At 47.9% G+C, this 18544-nt stretch overlaps 1 protein-coding gene across 3 annotated transcripts in view; it reads right to left on the reverse strand.

Annotated features, from left to right (window-relative positions):
• Positions 1-208: 208 nt before the first annotated feature.
• ift81 (intraflagellar transport 81 homolog) overlaps positions 209-18544 on the reverse strand; it is a 225098-nt gene continuing 206762 nt past the window's right edge. For all 3 annotated transcript variants that reach the window (XM_072495120.1, XM_072495113.1, XM_072495115.1), the window contains exon 19: positions 209-4994. In XM_072495120.1, coding sequence (XP_072351221.1) covers positions 4812-4994 — 183 coding nt within the window. In that variant the 3' untranslated portion in view covers positions 209-4811. The remainder of the gene's footprint in view (positions 4995-18544) is intronic.

Here is an 18544-nt window from a genome sequence, read left to right on the forward strand (position 1 = left end):
TTTTCCCCACTCTACAAACGTCAATAGTTCCTCTGTCGCCCTGCGAGCTGCTGCCTATGAATCCTGGAAATCTCCTATTGACCATCCGACCTCTGAAGCCTGCCTGTTTGCCTACTTCAAAATTACTCTCTGCATTCTGCCATCAGCATTTGTGGATTACCAGTCCACATTTCATGAAATCGGGGCACCAGAATGAAAATTCAGGCCATTGAGATAGAAACCGATCAGTTTATTATCATTTCATTGACATTAGCAAAGTTGATCAATTCACAATCATACAGCTAATGTTGACAAAACCTATGCATTTTCACTCAAATTGCTGCACACGCCTACGAACAGTTTGTGCAATATTCACAGACCAAAGAGTTAAAAGTACAGAGGAAAAGCATTTTATAAATATGTACTTTCACGTACATAAAAAGCAAGAGGGTAGCCAGGGAAAGGGTTGGCCCACTGAAGGATAGGCAAGGGAATCTATGTGTGGAGCCAGAGGAAATGGGCGAGGTACTAAATGAATACTTTGCATCAGTATTCACCAAAGAGAAGGAATTGGTAGATGTTGAGTCTGGAGAAGGGGGTGTAGATAGCCTGGGTCACATTGTGATCCAAAAAGACGAGGTGTTGGGTGTCTTAAAAAATATTAAGGTAGATAAGTCCCCAGGGCCTGATGAGATCTACCCCAGAATACTGAAGGAGGCTGGAGAGGAAATTGCTGAGGCCTTGACAGAAATCTTTGGATCCTCGCTGTCTTCAGGGGATGTCCCGGAGGACTGGAGAATAGCCAATGTTGTTCCTCTGTTTAAGAAGGGTAGCAAGGATAATCCCGGGAACTACAGGCCGGTGAGCCTTACTTCAGTGGTAGGGAAATTACTGGAGAGAATTCTTCGAGACAGGATCTACTCCCATTTGGAAGCAAATGGACGTATTAGAGAGGCAGCACGGTTTTGTGAAGGGGAGGTCGTGTCTCACTAACTTGATAGAGTTTTTCGAGGAGGTCACTAAGATGATTGATGCAGGTAGGGCAGTAGATGTTGTCTATATGGACTTCAGTAAGGCCTTTGACAAGGTCCCTCATGGTAGACTAGTACAAAAGGTGAAGTCACACGGGATCAGGGGTGAACTGGCAAGGTGGATACAGAACTGGCTAGGCCATAGAAGGCAGAGGGTAGCAATGGAGGGATGCTTTTCTAATTGGAGGGCTGTGACCAGTGGTGTTCCACAGGGATCAGTGCTGGGACCTTTGCTCTTTGTAGTATATATAAATGATTTGGAGGAAAATGTAACTGGTCTGATTAGTAAGTTTACAGACGACACAAAGGTTGGTGGAATTGCGGATAGCGATGAGGACTGTCTGAGGATACAGCAGGATTTAGATTGTCTGGAGACTTGGGCGGAGAGATGGCAAATGGAGTTTAATCCGGACAAATGTGAGGTCATGCATTTTGGAAGGGCTAATGCAGGTAGGGAATATACAGTGAATGGTAGAACCCTCAAGAGTATTGAAAGTCAAAGAGATCTAGGAGTACAGGTCCACAGGTCATTGAAAGGGGCAACACAGGTGGAGAAGGTAGTCAAGAAGGCATACGGCATGCTTGCCTTCATTGGCCGGGGCATTGAGTATAAGAATTGGCAAGTCATGTTGCAGCTGTATAGAACCTTAGTTAGGCCACACTTGGAGTATAGTGTTCAATTCTGGTCGCCACACTACCAGAAGGATGTGGAGGCTTTAGAGAGGGTGCAGAAGAGATTTACCAGAATGTTGCCTGGTATGGAGGGCATAAGCTATGAGGAGCGATTGAATAAACTCGGTTTGTTCTCACTGGAACGAAGGAGGTTGAGGGGCGACCTGATAGAGGTATACAAAATTATGAGGGGCATAGACAGAGTGGATAGTCAGAGGCTTTTCCCCAGGGTAGAGGGGTCAATTACTAGGGGGCATAGGTTTAAGGTGAGAGGGGCAAGGTTTAGTGTAGATGTACGAGGCAAGTTTTTTACGCAGAGGGTAGTGGGTGCCTGGAACTCACTACCGGAGGAGGTATTGGAAGCAGGGACGATAGGGACATTCAAGGGGAATCTTGACAAATATATGAATAGGATGGGAATAGAAGGATACGGACCCAGGAAGTGTAGAAGATTGTAGTTTAGTCGGGCAGTATGGTCGGCACGGGCTTGGAGGGCCGAAGGGCCTGTTCCTGTGCTGTACATTTCTTTGTTCTTTGTACATGTTTAGACACTTTTTTTTGTTATAGCATTAACAATATCTTCATGGTTTCACTAATTACAGCCATGTTACATAGCATTATCATTACAATATTTTGATCTAATCATAACTTGCTTAAGCTATCAGGCATACATATGACAAATAACTGCAAATACTCATTGTGAGGCAGGCTATTACAATGCCAAATAAAGTAGTTCAGTTTGCAGCTTCTTGATTCCCACTTATATTTATGGTTTGTTACTACATCATATTTACTCTTCTTTCAAATTTTGTATGGGGAAGCACAAAATCTCCTTTGCAAAATCTTTACAAACATCTTTAAAGACACAGAGGTGGTGGGCAATAAGGTTTGGGATAGAATGATGATGCACATGAAGAAAGGTGAATCTCATTTTGAACTTCATGGAGGAGGACAGGATGCAATATCATTCTTCCATTTGTCACTTTATTTTGTTAATGCAATCAGAGATGCCAAAATTAGTGCTCAAAGAAGAGCTTCCAATTTTCAAGACCCACCTGTTGAAGGAGCTGCGCTCCAAAAGCTAGTGATTCCAAACAAACCTGTTGGACTTTAACCTGGTGTTGTAAGAGCTCTTACAAGTTAATGGGAGCAATTTATAATTTATCGTGGAGAATAGTCTGGGGCTTATTCAAGTTATCTTTGGAAAAATGAGTTATTAGAGAATTCAGTGAAATTAGTTGGATATTGAATTCAGTATATTCCCTGAGAGATTTCTTTTTAACTGAAGAATAATTGGCAGTGACATGTGTACTCAATAATAGGCTCAGTCTGAAAATTACTCCAAAAGACGACTGCAGTCCCAGTTCATTGACTTATTTTTAGCTGCTAAGAAACCTTACAGAATGTAGCAACTGGCTCTTCTTAAACCATTAAATCTAATAGTAAAAACGCTGTCATTAAGGAGCTAATTGCTGATTAATCATGTTGTTACTTGCTTAACAATCATATCTAAACCGTGACAAAATGTAATCATCTTTTATATTCAATAATGCAGAGAAAAGGACTCCTACAAATCCTAGAACATTATAATTTTAGTATTGTTTGCAATTTGGATAAGTTGAAGTAGAATATAGTTGTTTAAGGGTGAGTAAACCCCGATTCAAGTATTCAATTATAATTCACGCATTTGTCCTACAATGTTAATAAAAAATTTGGGGGATTATTTGCAAGGTAGTAACTACACAAAAGATTCAGATTCTGCTATAAATCCTAAATTCCTCCCCATAAAGAAAGTGTTGCATGGTAGAGTGTCGCATCAAGACACTGACAGCCCTCTTGCACCGTGCTCAATTGGAAATTCTACATTCTCAAGACCAGACCCAAGACAATGAGTGCCAGTACATTATGTGCCCGTGGAGAGGGTACATAGCCAAAAGCAATCCTTCCTACATTTGCACACTTTCTAGTAAAAACTCGTTTTAAAAAAAATAATTTTTATTAAGATTTTCACAGAATATCAGTAACAAAATGAAAAAGGAACCCAACAGGGTTAAGTACAAAACACAGTCCAAAAAAGCAACCCTCCATCCCCCCCTCCCCACTGTATAGTAAAAACTCTTTTAATGATGTTCAGAGCAGTTGTCAACTTTTCCCTTCCTTTTAGCTGAGCAACAACAAAGCTAATTCAAAGTGTTGCTATCACCACCCTTTGCCAATTCAGGGCACAGTACAGAGATCAAACCTCGAACTTTTTTGGCTATCATGCTCCACACCACATAGTACATGGCTATTAGTAAACCTATGGTTGCAATTTTTTGGATATTGGCATGGATGAGTTATTTTTATTTAAATGACAATTTAAACATTTAATACTAAAGAGTACCTTGAAATCAAACTTGGAAAATCACACCCTTTAAGATAGAATATTTTGATGTAGTCAAATTTCTCAGAAATTAGCCAAAACATTAAAAACATTTTTTTTATAGAGTATCCAATTCATTTTTTTTCAAATTAAGGGGCAATTTAGCTTGGCCAATCCACCTACCCTGCACATCTTTGGGTTGTGAGGGCGAAACCCACGCAAACATGGGGAGAATGTGCAAACTCCACATTCCACAGAGCCGGGAATGAACCAGGGACCTCGGCGCTGTGAGGCAGCATGGCTAACCACTGCGCCATCGTGCTGCCCTCAAAACATTTTATTTTCACTCATGTTCCGGTCATAGATTTTCCCGAGTTTATCTGAGCTGCACAGCTCTTTATTTACATCTGCTTTCAATGCTGCTCTTTATTAGCTTTTGAAAGACTACATGGAATAGAAAAGGTTACCTACTGGTTGTTTCTCATCCTGGATATTTAATACTCCACCACAGTGAGGTAGCCTGGCAAAAAGACAAAAAAACGATCTCTGCTTTACCCCACAGGAATGCAACGTTGCAACAGAAGGATCGCCTAACCTGCTGTTGCAAATGAGACTTGTTTGTGCTATCGCAAACAAAGTTATGTAAAATGTTACTAAACAATTAATTGCATATTAAATTTATAATTTACTGTAATAACCAACTAATTATAACTGAAAGTGGCAAAAGCTATTATAATCTTTGTTTTTGATGTGCAATAACAAAGAATTTACAAGATTAATCTGTCCTCCCCTCCTTCCTGAATCACCTGACCAATAGAATTCTGGTTTTGCTGCTTTTGAAAGCATAGTTTCTTGCATTCCATCAGTTGCTCAAAATCCCGCCACATTTTAACCTGCTTCATGTTTGGCCCATGACTCTCCCGGACGGCTTTCTGCTTCTCACGTAGTTTCTATTGGGGAACAGAAAACATATTTCAGCTAAGGCAAGTACAAATGTTCACAGTACACAGACAAGCTGCACAATAAAGTACAGGAGTACTCAACAGCCCCTCACAAGTTTTATGTGCCTGAGGTATCAAACACATGTGAGATCAATAAGCTGGAATGCAACTGAAAACACCTACAGATTTAAGAGTAAAACATCCTGCTGGTTTTAACTGGAGTTTGTCATGTGTGGAGCAAGTAAAAGTAAAAGGAATCTCAGAACACTACAAAATAGAGGAGTAAACTTAATTTCTGTAATAATTACAGGACAATATTCAACAGGCATTTAAATTTATTACAGGCATTGATAACATGTAAAGAGATGGATTGTTTGAGGTAAAACAGCTGTGTTGAACTAGGAGTCATCCATTTAAATTGAGAAAATAGAGGTAAAGTTGGATGTTCAGAGGTTTCACTTTCCCCAAAGGGTTCTCAACCTACGGAATAGGATTTCAGAAGTGGTACTGATGATTGCCTCCTTCCAACCTTTCAAGAAAGCTTTAAAAAAAAATCTTTTTCTCATTTTCATAAAGCAAACAAAAGAAAACAATCAAAACCAAATACAGTACCAATCCCGCAAACAGCAGCCCAGTCAGTATACAAAACAAAACATCACCCGTACATTCCAAGGAAAAAGAAAATTAACAATCAGTGAACAGTATAATCAAGAATAACAATAACCGGCAGCATGGTGGCACAGTGGTTAGCACTGCTGCCTCATGGCGCCGAGGTCCCAGGTTCAATCCCGGCTCTGGATCACCGTCTGTGTGGAATTTGCACATTCTCCCCGTGTCTGCGTGGGTTTCGCCCCCACAACCCAAAACCTGCAGGGTAGGTGGATTGGCCATGATAAATTGCCCCTTAATTGGAAAAAATGAATTGGGTACTCTAAATTTATTTTAAAAAAACAATACCCCCCCCCCCAATACTCGATGGCAACTAATTCTCAAATGGGCATAATAAACAGTCCCCATGAAATGTAGAACCCTTCCTTCATCCCCCTCCTTTCAAGATTTATAAAAGAAATTACATTGAGCAGTGCAAGACAAATTATTTCTAATGACTAAGGGGCTTGGGGCTATTGGTGCTTGTTTGATCACCCATTGAGGAATTGGATAGGGGGTTTTGATAGAAAATTCAGAATTGGAACCCAGCAAGAGTTGGGGTGAACATGTATGGGCCCAATGTTCTTTTTAAAAAATCCTAAACAAATAATGTAACATTCAATAAGAGAATTCGTATTAATTCCTATTCCAGCAAATATTGATGTCACCACAGACCTCTTTCCCAAGGTGTTTGTTAGAAGATAGTCAGCAAACCAAAGGTAATGCAGGAATGATTCACCAACAACAGAATCATCATGCTTGTTAACCGGCCCCAGAAAAAAAATACAGAAGCAGATGCCTATATACTTCTCTGCAGTAATGGTGATGGAAATAATGCTTTTTCTCTGGTTGGTGGAGCTACTTGATTTTAGCTTTAAAAAGATCCACTAGTGAAACTTCCGGTTGCGGCGATGACCAGCTAAGCCGCACGTTTCGGCGGCTCCAGCTCGAACGGACCTTCGGGCTCTTTTAAGAGCCCCAACGGGGAATTTTTTCGGGACGAAACACGGTGTGGGGTGAGACAACAGGGAGTCCTACCCAACGAAAAAGAAAAATATCGGCGGCGGCGGCCAGATCGCGAAGAATCCTCGAGGACAAGGGCAGAAGAAAAAAGGAGCAAGATGGCGGCGGAGAGAGCCCAGGCGACATGGGGGCCGGACCAAGACAAATTTTTGAGACGGTGTGTGGAGCTGCTTAAGAAGGAGGTGCTGGCCCCGATGCTACAGGCAATTGAGGGGCTTAAGGAGGCACAAAAGACCCAGGAGATGGAGCTCCGCGTGGTGGAGCAGAAGGTGACGGACAACGAAGACGAGATCCTGGGCCTGGCGGTCAAAACGCAGACGCACGAGGCGCTCCACAAAAAGTGCATTGAAAGGATTGAAGTCCTAGAAAACAGATCACGGAGAAAGAACCTTCGGATCCTGGGTCTCCCCGAGGGAGTGGAAGGAGCGGACGTCGGGGCTTACGTGAGCACGATGCTACGCTCGCTAATGGGAGCTGAGGCCCCCTCGTCGGGCCCCTTGGAAGTGGAAGGGGCTCATCGGGTCCCTACGAGGAGACCAAAGGCGGGAGAACCACCTAGGGCGACGATCGTGCGATTTCATCGCTTCAATGACAGAGAGGCGGTTCTGAGATGGGCCAAAAAGGTACGAAGTAGTAGATGGGAGAATGTGGTGGTACGAGTGTACCAGGATTGGAGTGCGGAGGTGGCGAGAAGGAGGGCGAGTTTTAATCGAGCCAAGGAGGTGCTACACAGGAAGAAGGTGAAGTTCGGGATGCTGCAGCCGGCGCGACTGTGGGTCATGCACCAGGAGAGGCATCACTACTTCGAAACGGCGGAAGAAGCATGGACCTTCATTAAAAACGAGAAACTGGATCAGAACTGAGGGACTGATGTTAGAGGGAAAATGACAATGCCGATGTATATAGAGATGTAAATTGGGGAGGGGGGGACACTAAGAAATGTGGGCGCCGGTGGGGGGGGGAAGAGACATAGGCGGGGGATGGGGAATGGGAGTGGGGCGGCAGAGGGAGCTGCGCCACAAGGGGCGGGACAATTATAGAGAACACGGGGCTTACTGTTCTTGTTCCCGCGCCAGAAAGATGATGGCGGGAAGATAGGCGCAAGGTAGATGGGAGTTCCCCACCCGGGGGGGTCAAGGGGAGGGCAGGAGAAGCTGGGGTCAGTTGAAGTCAGCTGACTTTCGGAAGCAATATGGGGGGAGCATTCATGCTAAAGGGGGGGGGGGGGGAAGAGAGGATAACTGGGTTGCTGCTGCAGAAATCAAAGAGGAACTGGTAAAAGAAAGGGTGGTCGGGGCTGGAATGCGCCGCCTGGGGAACGGGTGGGTGCGCAAAACCGGGACGTGGGACTGGCCTAGAGAGGGTGATGGCTAGTCGACACGGGAAGGGGGCAGGTAGCCCCCCAGTTCGGCTGATCACGTGGAACGTGAGAGGCCTAAATGGGCCGATTAAAAGGGCCCGAGTGTTCGCGCACTTGAAAGGACTGAGGGCAGACGTGGCTATGCTTCAGGAGACGCACCTGAAGGTGGCGGACCAAGTCAGGTTAAGGAAAGGATGGGTGGGACAGGTGTTCCACTCAGGGCTGGATGCAAAGAACAGAGGGGTGGCCATACTGGTGGGGAAACGGGTGTCATTCGAAGCTAGGAACATTGTAGCAGATAGCGGAGGCAGATATGTGATGGTGAGTGGCAGACTGGAGGTCGTGTTGGTTAACGTATATGCCCCGAATTGGGATGATGCGGGATTTATGAAGCGGATGCTGGGACGTATCCCGGACCTGGAGGTAGGAAACCTGATAATGGGGGGGGACTTCAACACCGTGTTGGACCCAGGGTTAGATAGATCTAGATCTAGGACCGGAAGAAGGCCGGCAGCGGCCAAGGTGCTTAGGGGGTTTATGGACCAAATGGGGGGAGTGGATCCGTGGCGATTTGTTAGGCCGAAGGCCAAAGAGTTCTCCTTCTTCTCCCATGTTCACAAGGTGTATTCCCGGATAGATTTCTTTGTTTTGGGAAGGTCACTGATCTCGAGGGTGGAAGGAACCGAGTATTCAGCCATAGCTGTTTCAGATCATGCCCCACACTGGGTGGACCTGGAACTAGGAGAGGAGAGGGAGCAGCGTTCACTCTGGCGACTGGATGTGGGATTACTGGCGGATGAGGGAGTCTGCGGAAGGGTGCGGGGATGTATCGAAAGATACCTGGAGGCCAATGACGACGGGGAGGTCCGAGTGGGAGTAGTATGGGAAGCACTAAAGGCGGTGGTCAGAAGAGAGCTGATCTCCATCAGGGCCCACAAGGGGAAAATAGAGGCCAAGGAAAGGGAAAGACTACTGGGGGAGATTTTGAGGGTAGATAAAGAATACGCGGAGGCCCCGGAGGAAGGACTATACAGGGAGAGGCGACGACTCCAGATGGAGTTCGACCTGTTGACCACAAGGAGGGCGGAGGCACAGTGGAGGAAGGCACAGGGGATGAGATATGAATATGGGGAAAAGGTGAGTCGCCTGTTGGCCCATCAGCTGCGAAAGAGGACAGCGGCGAGGGAGATAGGGGGAATTAGGGATGAAAAGGGAGCTACGGTGCGGAGAGCAGGGAAGATAAACGAGGTGTTTAAGACCTTTTACGAGAGACTGTATAGGTCCCAACCCCCGGAGGGAAAAGAGGAGATGCGGCAGTTTTTGGACCAATTAAGGTTCCCGAGGGTGGAGGAGCAGGAGGTGGAAGGCCTGGGGGCGCCGATTGGGGTGGACGAGGTTACCAAGGGGCTGGGGAACATGCAGGCAGGGAAGGCCCCGGGACCAGATGGGTTACCCGTAGAATTTTATAGAAAATATGTGGACTTATTGGCCCCGCTGCTGGTAAGGACCTTTAACGAGGCCAGAGAAGGGGGGACCCTACCCCCGACAATGTCGGAGGCGACGATATCGCTAATCTTGAAGCGGGATAAAGATCCGCTGCAGTGCGGGTCCTATAGGCCTATCTCACTGCTAAATGTGGACGTCAAGTTGCTAGCAAAGGTGCTGGCAACGAGGATAGAGGATGGTGCACGAGGACCAGACAACTAAATGTCAACCAGTAAAGGGGGGACAACTAAATGTCAACGTGCGACGGCTATTAGGGGTGATAATGATGCCCCCAGTAGAGGGGGAGGCAGAGATAGTGGCGGCAATGGATGCAGAGAAGGCATTTGATAGGGTGGCGTGGGAGTATCTATGGGAGGTGCTGAGGAGGTTTGGGTTCGGGGACGGGTTTATCAGCTGGGTTAAACTCCTCTATGGGGCCCCAACGGCAAGTGTGGTCACAGGTCGGCAAAGGTCGGAGTATTTTCGACTACATAGGGGAACAAGACAGGGATGCCCGCTGTCCCCATTACTGTTCGCGTTGGCAATTGAACCACTGGCCATAGCGCTGAGAGACTCCAGAAAATGGAGAGGGGTGATTAGAGGGGGAGAGGAACACCGAGTGTCACTCTACGCGGATGACTTACTGCTGTATGTGACGGACCCAGTGGGGGGGATGACAGAGGTCATGCAGATATTGAGGGAGTTTGGAGATTTCTCGGGATATAGGCTTAACATGGGAAAGAGTGAGCTTTTTGTGATACACCCTGGGGACCAGAGTAGAGGGATAGATGGCCTACCACTAAGGAGAGTGGAAAGAAACTTCCGATACCTGGGGATTCAGATAGCCAGGAGCTGGGGAACCTTACACAGACTTAATCTGACACGACTGGTGGAACAAATGGAAGAGGATTTCAAAAGGTGGGACATGCAGCCGCTGTCACTGGCGGGCAGAGTGCAGGCAATTAAGATGATGGTCCTCCCGAGGTTCCTATTTGTGTTCCAATGTCTCCCTATACTGATCACTCAGGCCTTTTTAAAAAAAAATAGATAGGAGCATCACGAGCTTCGTGTGGGCAGGGAAGGTCCCGAGGGTAAGGAGGGGGTTCCTACAACGTAGTAGAGACAGAGGGGGACTGGCGTTGCCGAATCTGGGCGACTACTACTGGGCCGCCAATGTGGCGATGATTCGTAAATGGATGATAGAGGGAGAGGGAGCGGCGTGGAAAAGATTGGAGATGAAGTCCTGTAAAGGGACGAGTTTAAAAGCGCTGGTGATGGCGCCACTACCGCTCTCACCAAAAACATTTACCACAAACTCAGTGGTGGCGGCAACATTAAGTATCTGGGGGCAATGGAGGCGACAGAGGGGTGTGCTGGGAGCCTCGGTGTGGTCCCCGATCAGGAACAACCATAGGTTTGCCCCAGGGAGGCTGGATGGAGGATTCCAGAGCTGGCACCGGGTAGGAATCAGGAGAGTGGGAGATTTATTTATAGACGGGACGTTTGCGAGCTTGGGAGCGCTTGAGGAAAAGTATAAGCTGCCCCGGGGAAATTTCTTTAGCTATATGCAGGTGAGAGCGTTCACGAAACAACTGGTGAGGGAATTTCCGCTGCTCCCGACACAAGGGATCCAGGACAGGGTGCTTTAGGGGGTGTGGGTCGGGGAGGGCAAAGTGTCAGAGATATACCGGGAGATGAGAGAAGAGGTGGAGGAGTTGGTGGGCGAACTGAAGGGAAAATGGGAAGAGCTCGGGGAGGAGATTGAGGAGGGTTTGTGGGCTGATGCCCTAAGTAGGGTAAATTCCTCTTCCTCGTGTGCCAGGCTTAGCCTGATCCAATTTAAGGTGCTGCATAGAGCACATATAACGGGAGCAAGGTTGAGCAGGTTCTTCGGAGTGGAGGACAAGTGTGGGAGGTGCGGGGGAAGCCCGGCGAACCACACACATATGTTTTGGTTGTGTCCGGCACTGGAGGGGTATTGGAGGGGAGTGACGGGAGTGATCTCGAAGGTGGTGAAGGTCCAGGTCAAACCTGGCTGGGGGTTAGCTTTATTTGGAGTTGCGGATGAGCCGGGAGTGCAGGAGGCGAAAGAGGCCGATGTCGTGGCCTTTGCGTCCCTAGTAGCCCGGCGTAGGATTTTACTCATGTGGAAGGAAGCAAAACCCCCCGGACTGGAGAAACGATATGGCGGGGTTCATAAAACTGGAGCAGATGAAGTTTCCGCTGAGAGGATCGGCTCAAGGGTTCACCAGGCGGTGGCAACCGTTCTTCGACTACCTAGCGGAACGTTAGAGGGAAGATAGATGACCAGCAGCAGCAACCCGGGGGGGGGGGGGAAGAGTATTACTTCGTGTTATTTAGTTAGTTTACCATGTTAGTTACACAATGTTATATTGCAGTTATCACGTTACATGTATTTTTATTTCTTTGATTTGTAAAGGAAAAAACTGTGTTTGAAAACTTTAATAAAATATATTTTTTTAAAAAAGGTCCACTAGTTTGTTGGCACATCCAAGACGTTTTGCGGGACTCATTGAATCTTTGAAAAGAATCGCAACATGGATGATGTAAGAAAGGCACGGTTTTTCAAAGTCAGGGTCCCGGACAGGTGTTGGGAGGGTCGTGGAGCGATCTGTTGCGGTGTTCCCGATCGCGGGAGAAGCGTCCAATTGACGCGACTGGTTTTTGAAAATGTTGGCCGTCCGACACATGCGTGCCCCCTCAAGCGGGTCCAGCTGTGCGCAGGCCTGGAGCCCAGCAGGGCAGACTGCCTCCTCTTGACATCAGTGTGCTGTCCCATTACTGTCTCCTCCTGACATCAATGTGCTGTCCCAGGACCAAATTTCTTTTTTAAAATGATGCAGTCTCCTCGGCAGAAGGGGCAGCAGAGAGCAGGTCATATGCCTGGCACGTACAATGATGACATGCTCGTGCTTTGGCGTGAAATCACAGAGGAGAGATTTCTCCATTTTGTAGCTGCCAGCAAGCAAAGCAACAGGACTGTGAAGAATTGAAAATGGATCATTTTGTAATAAGGAAGAGAGGGCCAGAGACACAACCAGGCCAGGATCTCAGTAAATCGTTGAGAGAGAACTGGTCAGGAGAATCCACGCCAGGATAAAGCAGTGCTGGTATGAGCTCCAGGGCTTCTGGTGAACAACCCATTTGAAGCTGAAATCGGGAACAAAGCAGTATAAAGATGAGTTCTTGAGGTATGACTTTATTAATTGTGCCAATGCAAATCAGGATGCAACGCCCATGTGTGTTGTATGCAGGGAAGTACTGGCAAATTAAAGTTTAAAACCCTCAAAACTTCAAAGGCATTTCAAGATTAAGGTGTCCGAGTTCGAGGACAAATATCTTAATTTTTTTTTCAAAGAATGCTGCGAGAACCTAAATCGTCAGCTGAAGTCCTTAACTGAATGTAATATTAAATGACAAAGCAAGTAAGATCATGAGGACCAAGCAGGCCTTGCAAACTGGTGCAAGTGCTCTTGCCTGTTGGGTAGGGGGGGGGTTCTGCTCTGTTTGTCCATCAAGGGTTAAGGTGACAATTGAAGTCACCACCTATAATGAAATTAGCCAACGCCAAATTAGCAAACTCCATGAAGACTTTAGCAACAAAGTCAGGGGAATCGTTTGGTGGACCATACACATTCATTATTGATACAAATTCACAATATAGAAGTCCCTTAACAATCACATAACCTACTCCCCTTGTCCTACACACCGTCCGCAACCTTGAAAGGCATATTTATATTTATATTGACTAACACTGCAACACCCCGACTGCTGGTTGAAAATGAGGCAGGAGTCCTAACCATTTGTAGCTGAAAGAAATTAATGCAATTCGTACGGCGCTGGACTCCTTGTCGACTCAACATGCTGAGAGGGGTTTAAAGTTATATGAGTTGGGAAACAAACAGAGTATACAAATCCTACAGTGCAGAATGAGCCATTCAGCCCATCGAGTCTGCACCAACCCTCCCTACCAAAGCTCTCTCCCCCTGCCCTATCTCTGTAACCCCACCTAACCGTTGGACACTAAGGGGCAATTTAGCATGGCCAATCCACCTAATCTGCACGTTTGGACTCAGCGAAGAAACTGGAACACCCGGAAGAAACCCACGCAATCACATGGAGAATATGTAAACTCCACACAGTCACCCAAGTCGGAATTGAACCCAGGTTCCTGGCCCTGTGAGGCAGAAGTGCTAACCACTCTGCCACCATATTGTCCCAGATATCTGGCCTTTTTTGCTAGGAAGAGGGTTGACTCTGGGGCTATTCCCTCTGTGCTAGATTCCAAAGGTAATAGAATGATTAAAACAAAGGATATCAACAAAGGATTTAAGGGTTTTTATGCTGATTTATATAAAACAAACCAGTCTGGGGAATACATGGACACTTATGGAGTACTTCTCTTCCCTTAAACTCCCAGTGATTTCAGAGGACCAAAGGTTGGTCTCAAATGTTCCTATTTCTAAAGGGTAAGTGGCTCATTCCTTGAAGGAGCTTCAATTTGGTAAAGCCCAGGGCCTGATGGCTTTGGATGTGAATTTTACTAGGAATTTAATGACTTACTAATGGATCCGCTGATCAGCATGTATGGTCACTCATTTGAAGGTCTGCTGCCTTAGATGCTCTGAGAAGTGAATATTTCTTTAATTCTGAAGGCAGGCAAGAATCCTGAAGACTGCGCATCCTATAGGCCAATTTCACTCCTGAATGTAGACTTGAAATTGTTGTCTAAAGTGTTGGCAAGGTGCCTGGAGGGAATTCTCCCTTCGATTATCCAGGGTGATCAGGCTGGGTTCATAAAAGGTTGGAATTCGTATAACAATATCAGGAGATTATTAAACGTCACTTGGGTTTTTCAAAACAAGTTAAATGGTTAGTAATCTCCCTTGATGCAGAGAACGCTTTTAGCCGGGTGGAATGGAATTATTCATTTTATATACCGCCATCCCCATTATTGTTCACAATAGCCATAGAGCCCCTGGCAAAGGCAGTTAGACAGGATCCTTTGGTTTTTGGTCTGCACAATGGAGGAAGCAACATAAGTTTACGCTTTATGTGGATGACATGTTGCTATTTGTATCTAAGCTGGCGATTCTGTTCCATCTTTTATTGATGTGGTGGGTAGATTTAGCCTTTTCTCGGGTTATGAAATCAATTGTACGAAGTCTGAGGCTATGTTAACGGGTAGGCTTAGAGGGAGACCTCTCCCCTTTGCTAATTCTCCATTTCAGTGGTCCCCTTCCGGGTTTTCTTTTTTTTTTTTTTTTTTAAAAAGAAATATTTTTATTCTAATTTTTTACATATTTTCAACAAACCCCTTACAGAAATAAGAAAAAACAAAGAACACATAAATAAACATCTTATAGCTATGTCACATATTCCCCCAGTATACAAGCCCCCCATTAAACGATAATAAACACATTAGTAAACACAAAGTACCCCCCCCCCCCCCCACCCCCGGGTTGCTGCTGCTGCTGGCCACCTCCTAACGCTCCGCTCGAATGTCTAGGAACGGTTGCCACCGCCTGAAGAACCCTTGCACAGATCCTCTTAAGGCAAATTTTACCCTCTCCAATTTAATGAACCCTGCCATGTCGCTGATCCAGGCTTCCACGCTTGGGGGCCTTGCATCCTTCCACTGTAACAGAATCCTCCGCCGGGCTAGCAGGGACGCAAAGGCCAGAATACTGGCCTCTTTCGCCTCCTGCACTCCCGGCTCATCCGATACCCCAAATAGTGCGAGCCCCCAACTCGGCTTAACCCGGGTGTTTACCACTTTAGACACCGTCCTCGCAACGCCCCTCCAGAACCCATCCAACGCTGGGCACGCCCAGAACATGTGGGTATTATTTGCTGGGCTCCCCGAACACCTCACACACCTGTCCTCCACTCCAAAAAAATGACTCAGCCTTGCCCCCATCATGTGCGCGCTGTGCAGAACCTTAAATTGTATCAGGCTAAGCCTGGCGCAAGAGGAGGAAGAATTTACCCTACCCAGGGCGTCCGCCCACGTACCTTAGTCTATCTCCTCCCCCAGCTCCTCCTCCCATTTACCTTTCAGCTCCTCCAACGCGACCTCCTCCTCCTCCTGCATCTCCTGGTAGATCGCCGAGACCTTGCCTTCTCCAACCCACACCCCCAAGAGCACCCTATCCTGGTTCCTACGTGCTGGCAGCAGCGGAAATTCCCTCACCTGCCGTCTTACAACGCCCTTACCTGCATGTACCTGAAGGCATTTCCAGGGGGGAGCCCGAATTGTTCCTCCAACGCCCCAAGGCTCGCAAATGTCCCATCTGTAAACAGGTCCCCCATCCTTCTAATACCTGTCCTGTACCAGCTCAGGAACCCCCCATCCATTCTCCCCAGGACAAACCGATGGTTCTCTCGGATCGGGGACCACACCAAAGCCTCTGCCTCTGGCGTCTCCACTGCCCCCAAATTGTGAGGGTCGCCGCCACCACTGGACTCGTGTTGTACCTTGTCGGCGGGAGCGGCAGTGATGCTGTCACCAGCGCTCTCAGGCTCGTGCCCACACAGGATGCCATCTCCAGCCTCTTCCACGCCGCCCCCTCCCCCTCTATTACCCACTTGCGTATCATCGCCACATTGGCAGCCCAGTAGTGCCCACAGAGATTAGGCAACGCTAGCCCTCCTTTGTTCCTGCTCTGTTCCAGAAACACCCTTCTCACCCTCGGGTCTTTTTCGCCCATACAAACCCCATGCTGCTCCTGCTGACCCGCTTAAAAAAGGCCTTAGGGATCAGGATGGGGAGGCACTGGAATATAAAAAGGAACCTCGGGAGCACCGTCATCTTCACCGACTGTACCCTATCGGCCAGGGAGAGTGGCAGCATATCCCACCTTTTAAACTCCTGCTCCATCTGCTCCACCAGCCTCATCAAGTTGAGCTTGTGTAGGGTCCCCCAGCTCCTGGCCACCTGGATCTGTAGGTAAAGAAAACTCCTTTCCGCCCTCTTCAGTGGAAGCTCGTCTATCCCCCTTCCCCGGTCCCCTGGGTGTATCACGAATAGATCACTCTTCCCCATGTTGATCTTATACCCGGAAAAGTCTCCAAACTCCCTGAGGATCAGCATCACCTCCGGCATCCCCGCCACCGGGTCCGCCACATACAGTAATAGGTCGTCTACATACAGCAATACCCGGTGTTCCTCCCCACCCCGGACCAGCCCCCTCCAGTTCCTGGACTCCCTCAAAGCCATCGCTAAAGGTTCAATTGCCACGCAAATAGCAGGGGGGGATAGGGGGCACCCCTGCCTCGTCCCCCGGTACAGCCAAAAGTATTCCGACCTCCTCCGATTTGTTGCCACCGGGCTTCGTAGTGTAACCTAACCCAACTAACGAACCCCTCCCCGAACCCAAACCTCAACACTTCCCACAGGTACCCCCACTCCATCCTATCGAAGGCTTTCTCTGCATCCATAGCCGCCACTATCTCCTCTTCCCACTCCACTGCTGGCATCATGATTACATTTAGGGGCCTCCGCACATTGGTGTTTAGCTGCCTTCCCTTCACGAAACCCATCTGGTCCTCGTGGATCACCCCCGGAACACAGTCCTCAATTCTGGTAGCCAACACCTTCGCATCCACGTTGAGGAGAGAGATTGGCCTATGCGACCCACACTGTAAAGGGTCTTTGTCCCGCTTCAAGATCAGCGAGATCAGCGCCCTGGACATCGTCGGGGGTAGGGCCTGCCCCCACCCTCACCTCATTGAAAGTCCTCACTAGCAGTGCGCCCAACAGGCCATATACTTCCTGTAAAATTCCACCGGGAACCCATCTGGCCCCGGTGCCTTCCCTGCCTGCATACTCCCCAGCCCCTTAGTCAGCTCCTCCAGCCCTACCTGTGCCCCAAGCCCCGCCACCTGCCCCTCTTCTACCCTCGGGAACCTCAGCCGGTCCAGAAAACGACGCATCCCCCCCTCCTCCGTTGGGGGCTCAGACTTATACAGCCCCTCATAGAAGTCTCTAAATATCCCATTTATTCTCACCGCACTCCACACCGTGTTCCCCCCTTTATCCCTAACTCCCCCAATCTCCCTCGCCGCCTCCCGCTTCCGCAGCTGGTGTGCCAGCATCCGGCTAGCCTTCTCCCCGTATTCATACACCGCCCCTTGAGCCTTCCTCCACTGCACCTCCGCCTTCTTGGTAGTCAACAGGTCGAACTTGGCCTGGAGGCTTTGTCGCTCTTTGAGCAGTCCCTCCTCGGGGACCTCTGCATACTTCCTATCTACCCTTAAAATCTCCCCCACCAACCTCTCCCTCTCTCTCCTCTGCTTCCCTTCCTTGTGGGCCCTAGTGGAGATTAGCTCTCCCCTAATCACTGCCTTCAGCACCTCCCAGACCACCCCTACCTGCACCTCCCCATTATCGTTCACCTCTAAACCCCCTCAACACCTTGGCCACCGCCGGCCTCTTACCCGTCCTGGATCTAGAGCGGTCCAATGCTGGATCCAATACTGTATTAAAGTCCCCTCCCCCCCCGCCCCCCATTATCAAGCTCCCTGCCTCCAGGTCCGGAACCCTTCCGGGTTTTCTTAATTGGGTGTTGTGGTTACCTCCTCCCTTTAGACGTTTGCATGGGACAAACTTTCCCCCGTTAACCGCATCTATTAAGTGGGATCTGTAGCATTGATCCTTGTTGCCGATATGGTGGTTGGTCAGGATAGCACTGATTAAGATGAATGTGTTGTCTAGGTTGTGTCCTTTGCAGATGCTGCCAATTTTGGTGACTGTTAGGGTTCTAAAGGGAATCAATGGGATGCTCAGTTCATTTATAAGAAACAAAAGGAAACCTCATTTGAAATTGGCTAAACTGCAGCTCCTGGTCTCCAACGAGCGATTAAGCGTGCTGAATATTAAAATGTATCAATTAGCCTCTGATCTCAAATTAACAACGGAATGAATGGGTCAGAGGTACCCCTCCTCTTTTTGGCTCAACATTGAAGCAGGCCGGTCTGTGTACTTCTCAAGTCCTGTTGTTTTGCAGGGATTTCAAGGCTG

This window comes from Scyliorhinus torazame, chromosome 1 (assembly GCF_047496885.1).
Source record: "Scyliorhinus torazame isolate Kashiwa2021f chromosome 1, sScyTor2.1, whole genome shotgun sequence".
Lineage (NCBI taxonomy): Eukaryota > Metazoa > Chordata > Chondrichthyes > Carcharhiniformes > Scyliorhinidae > Scyliorhinus > Scyliorhinus torazame.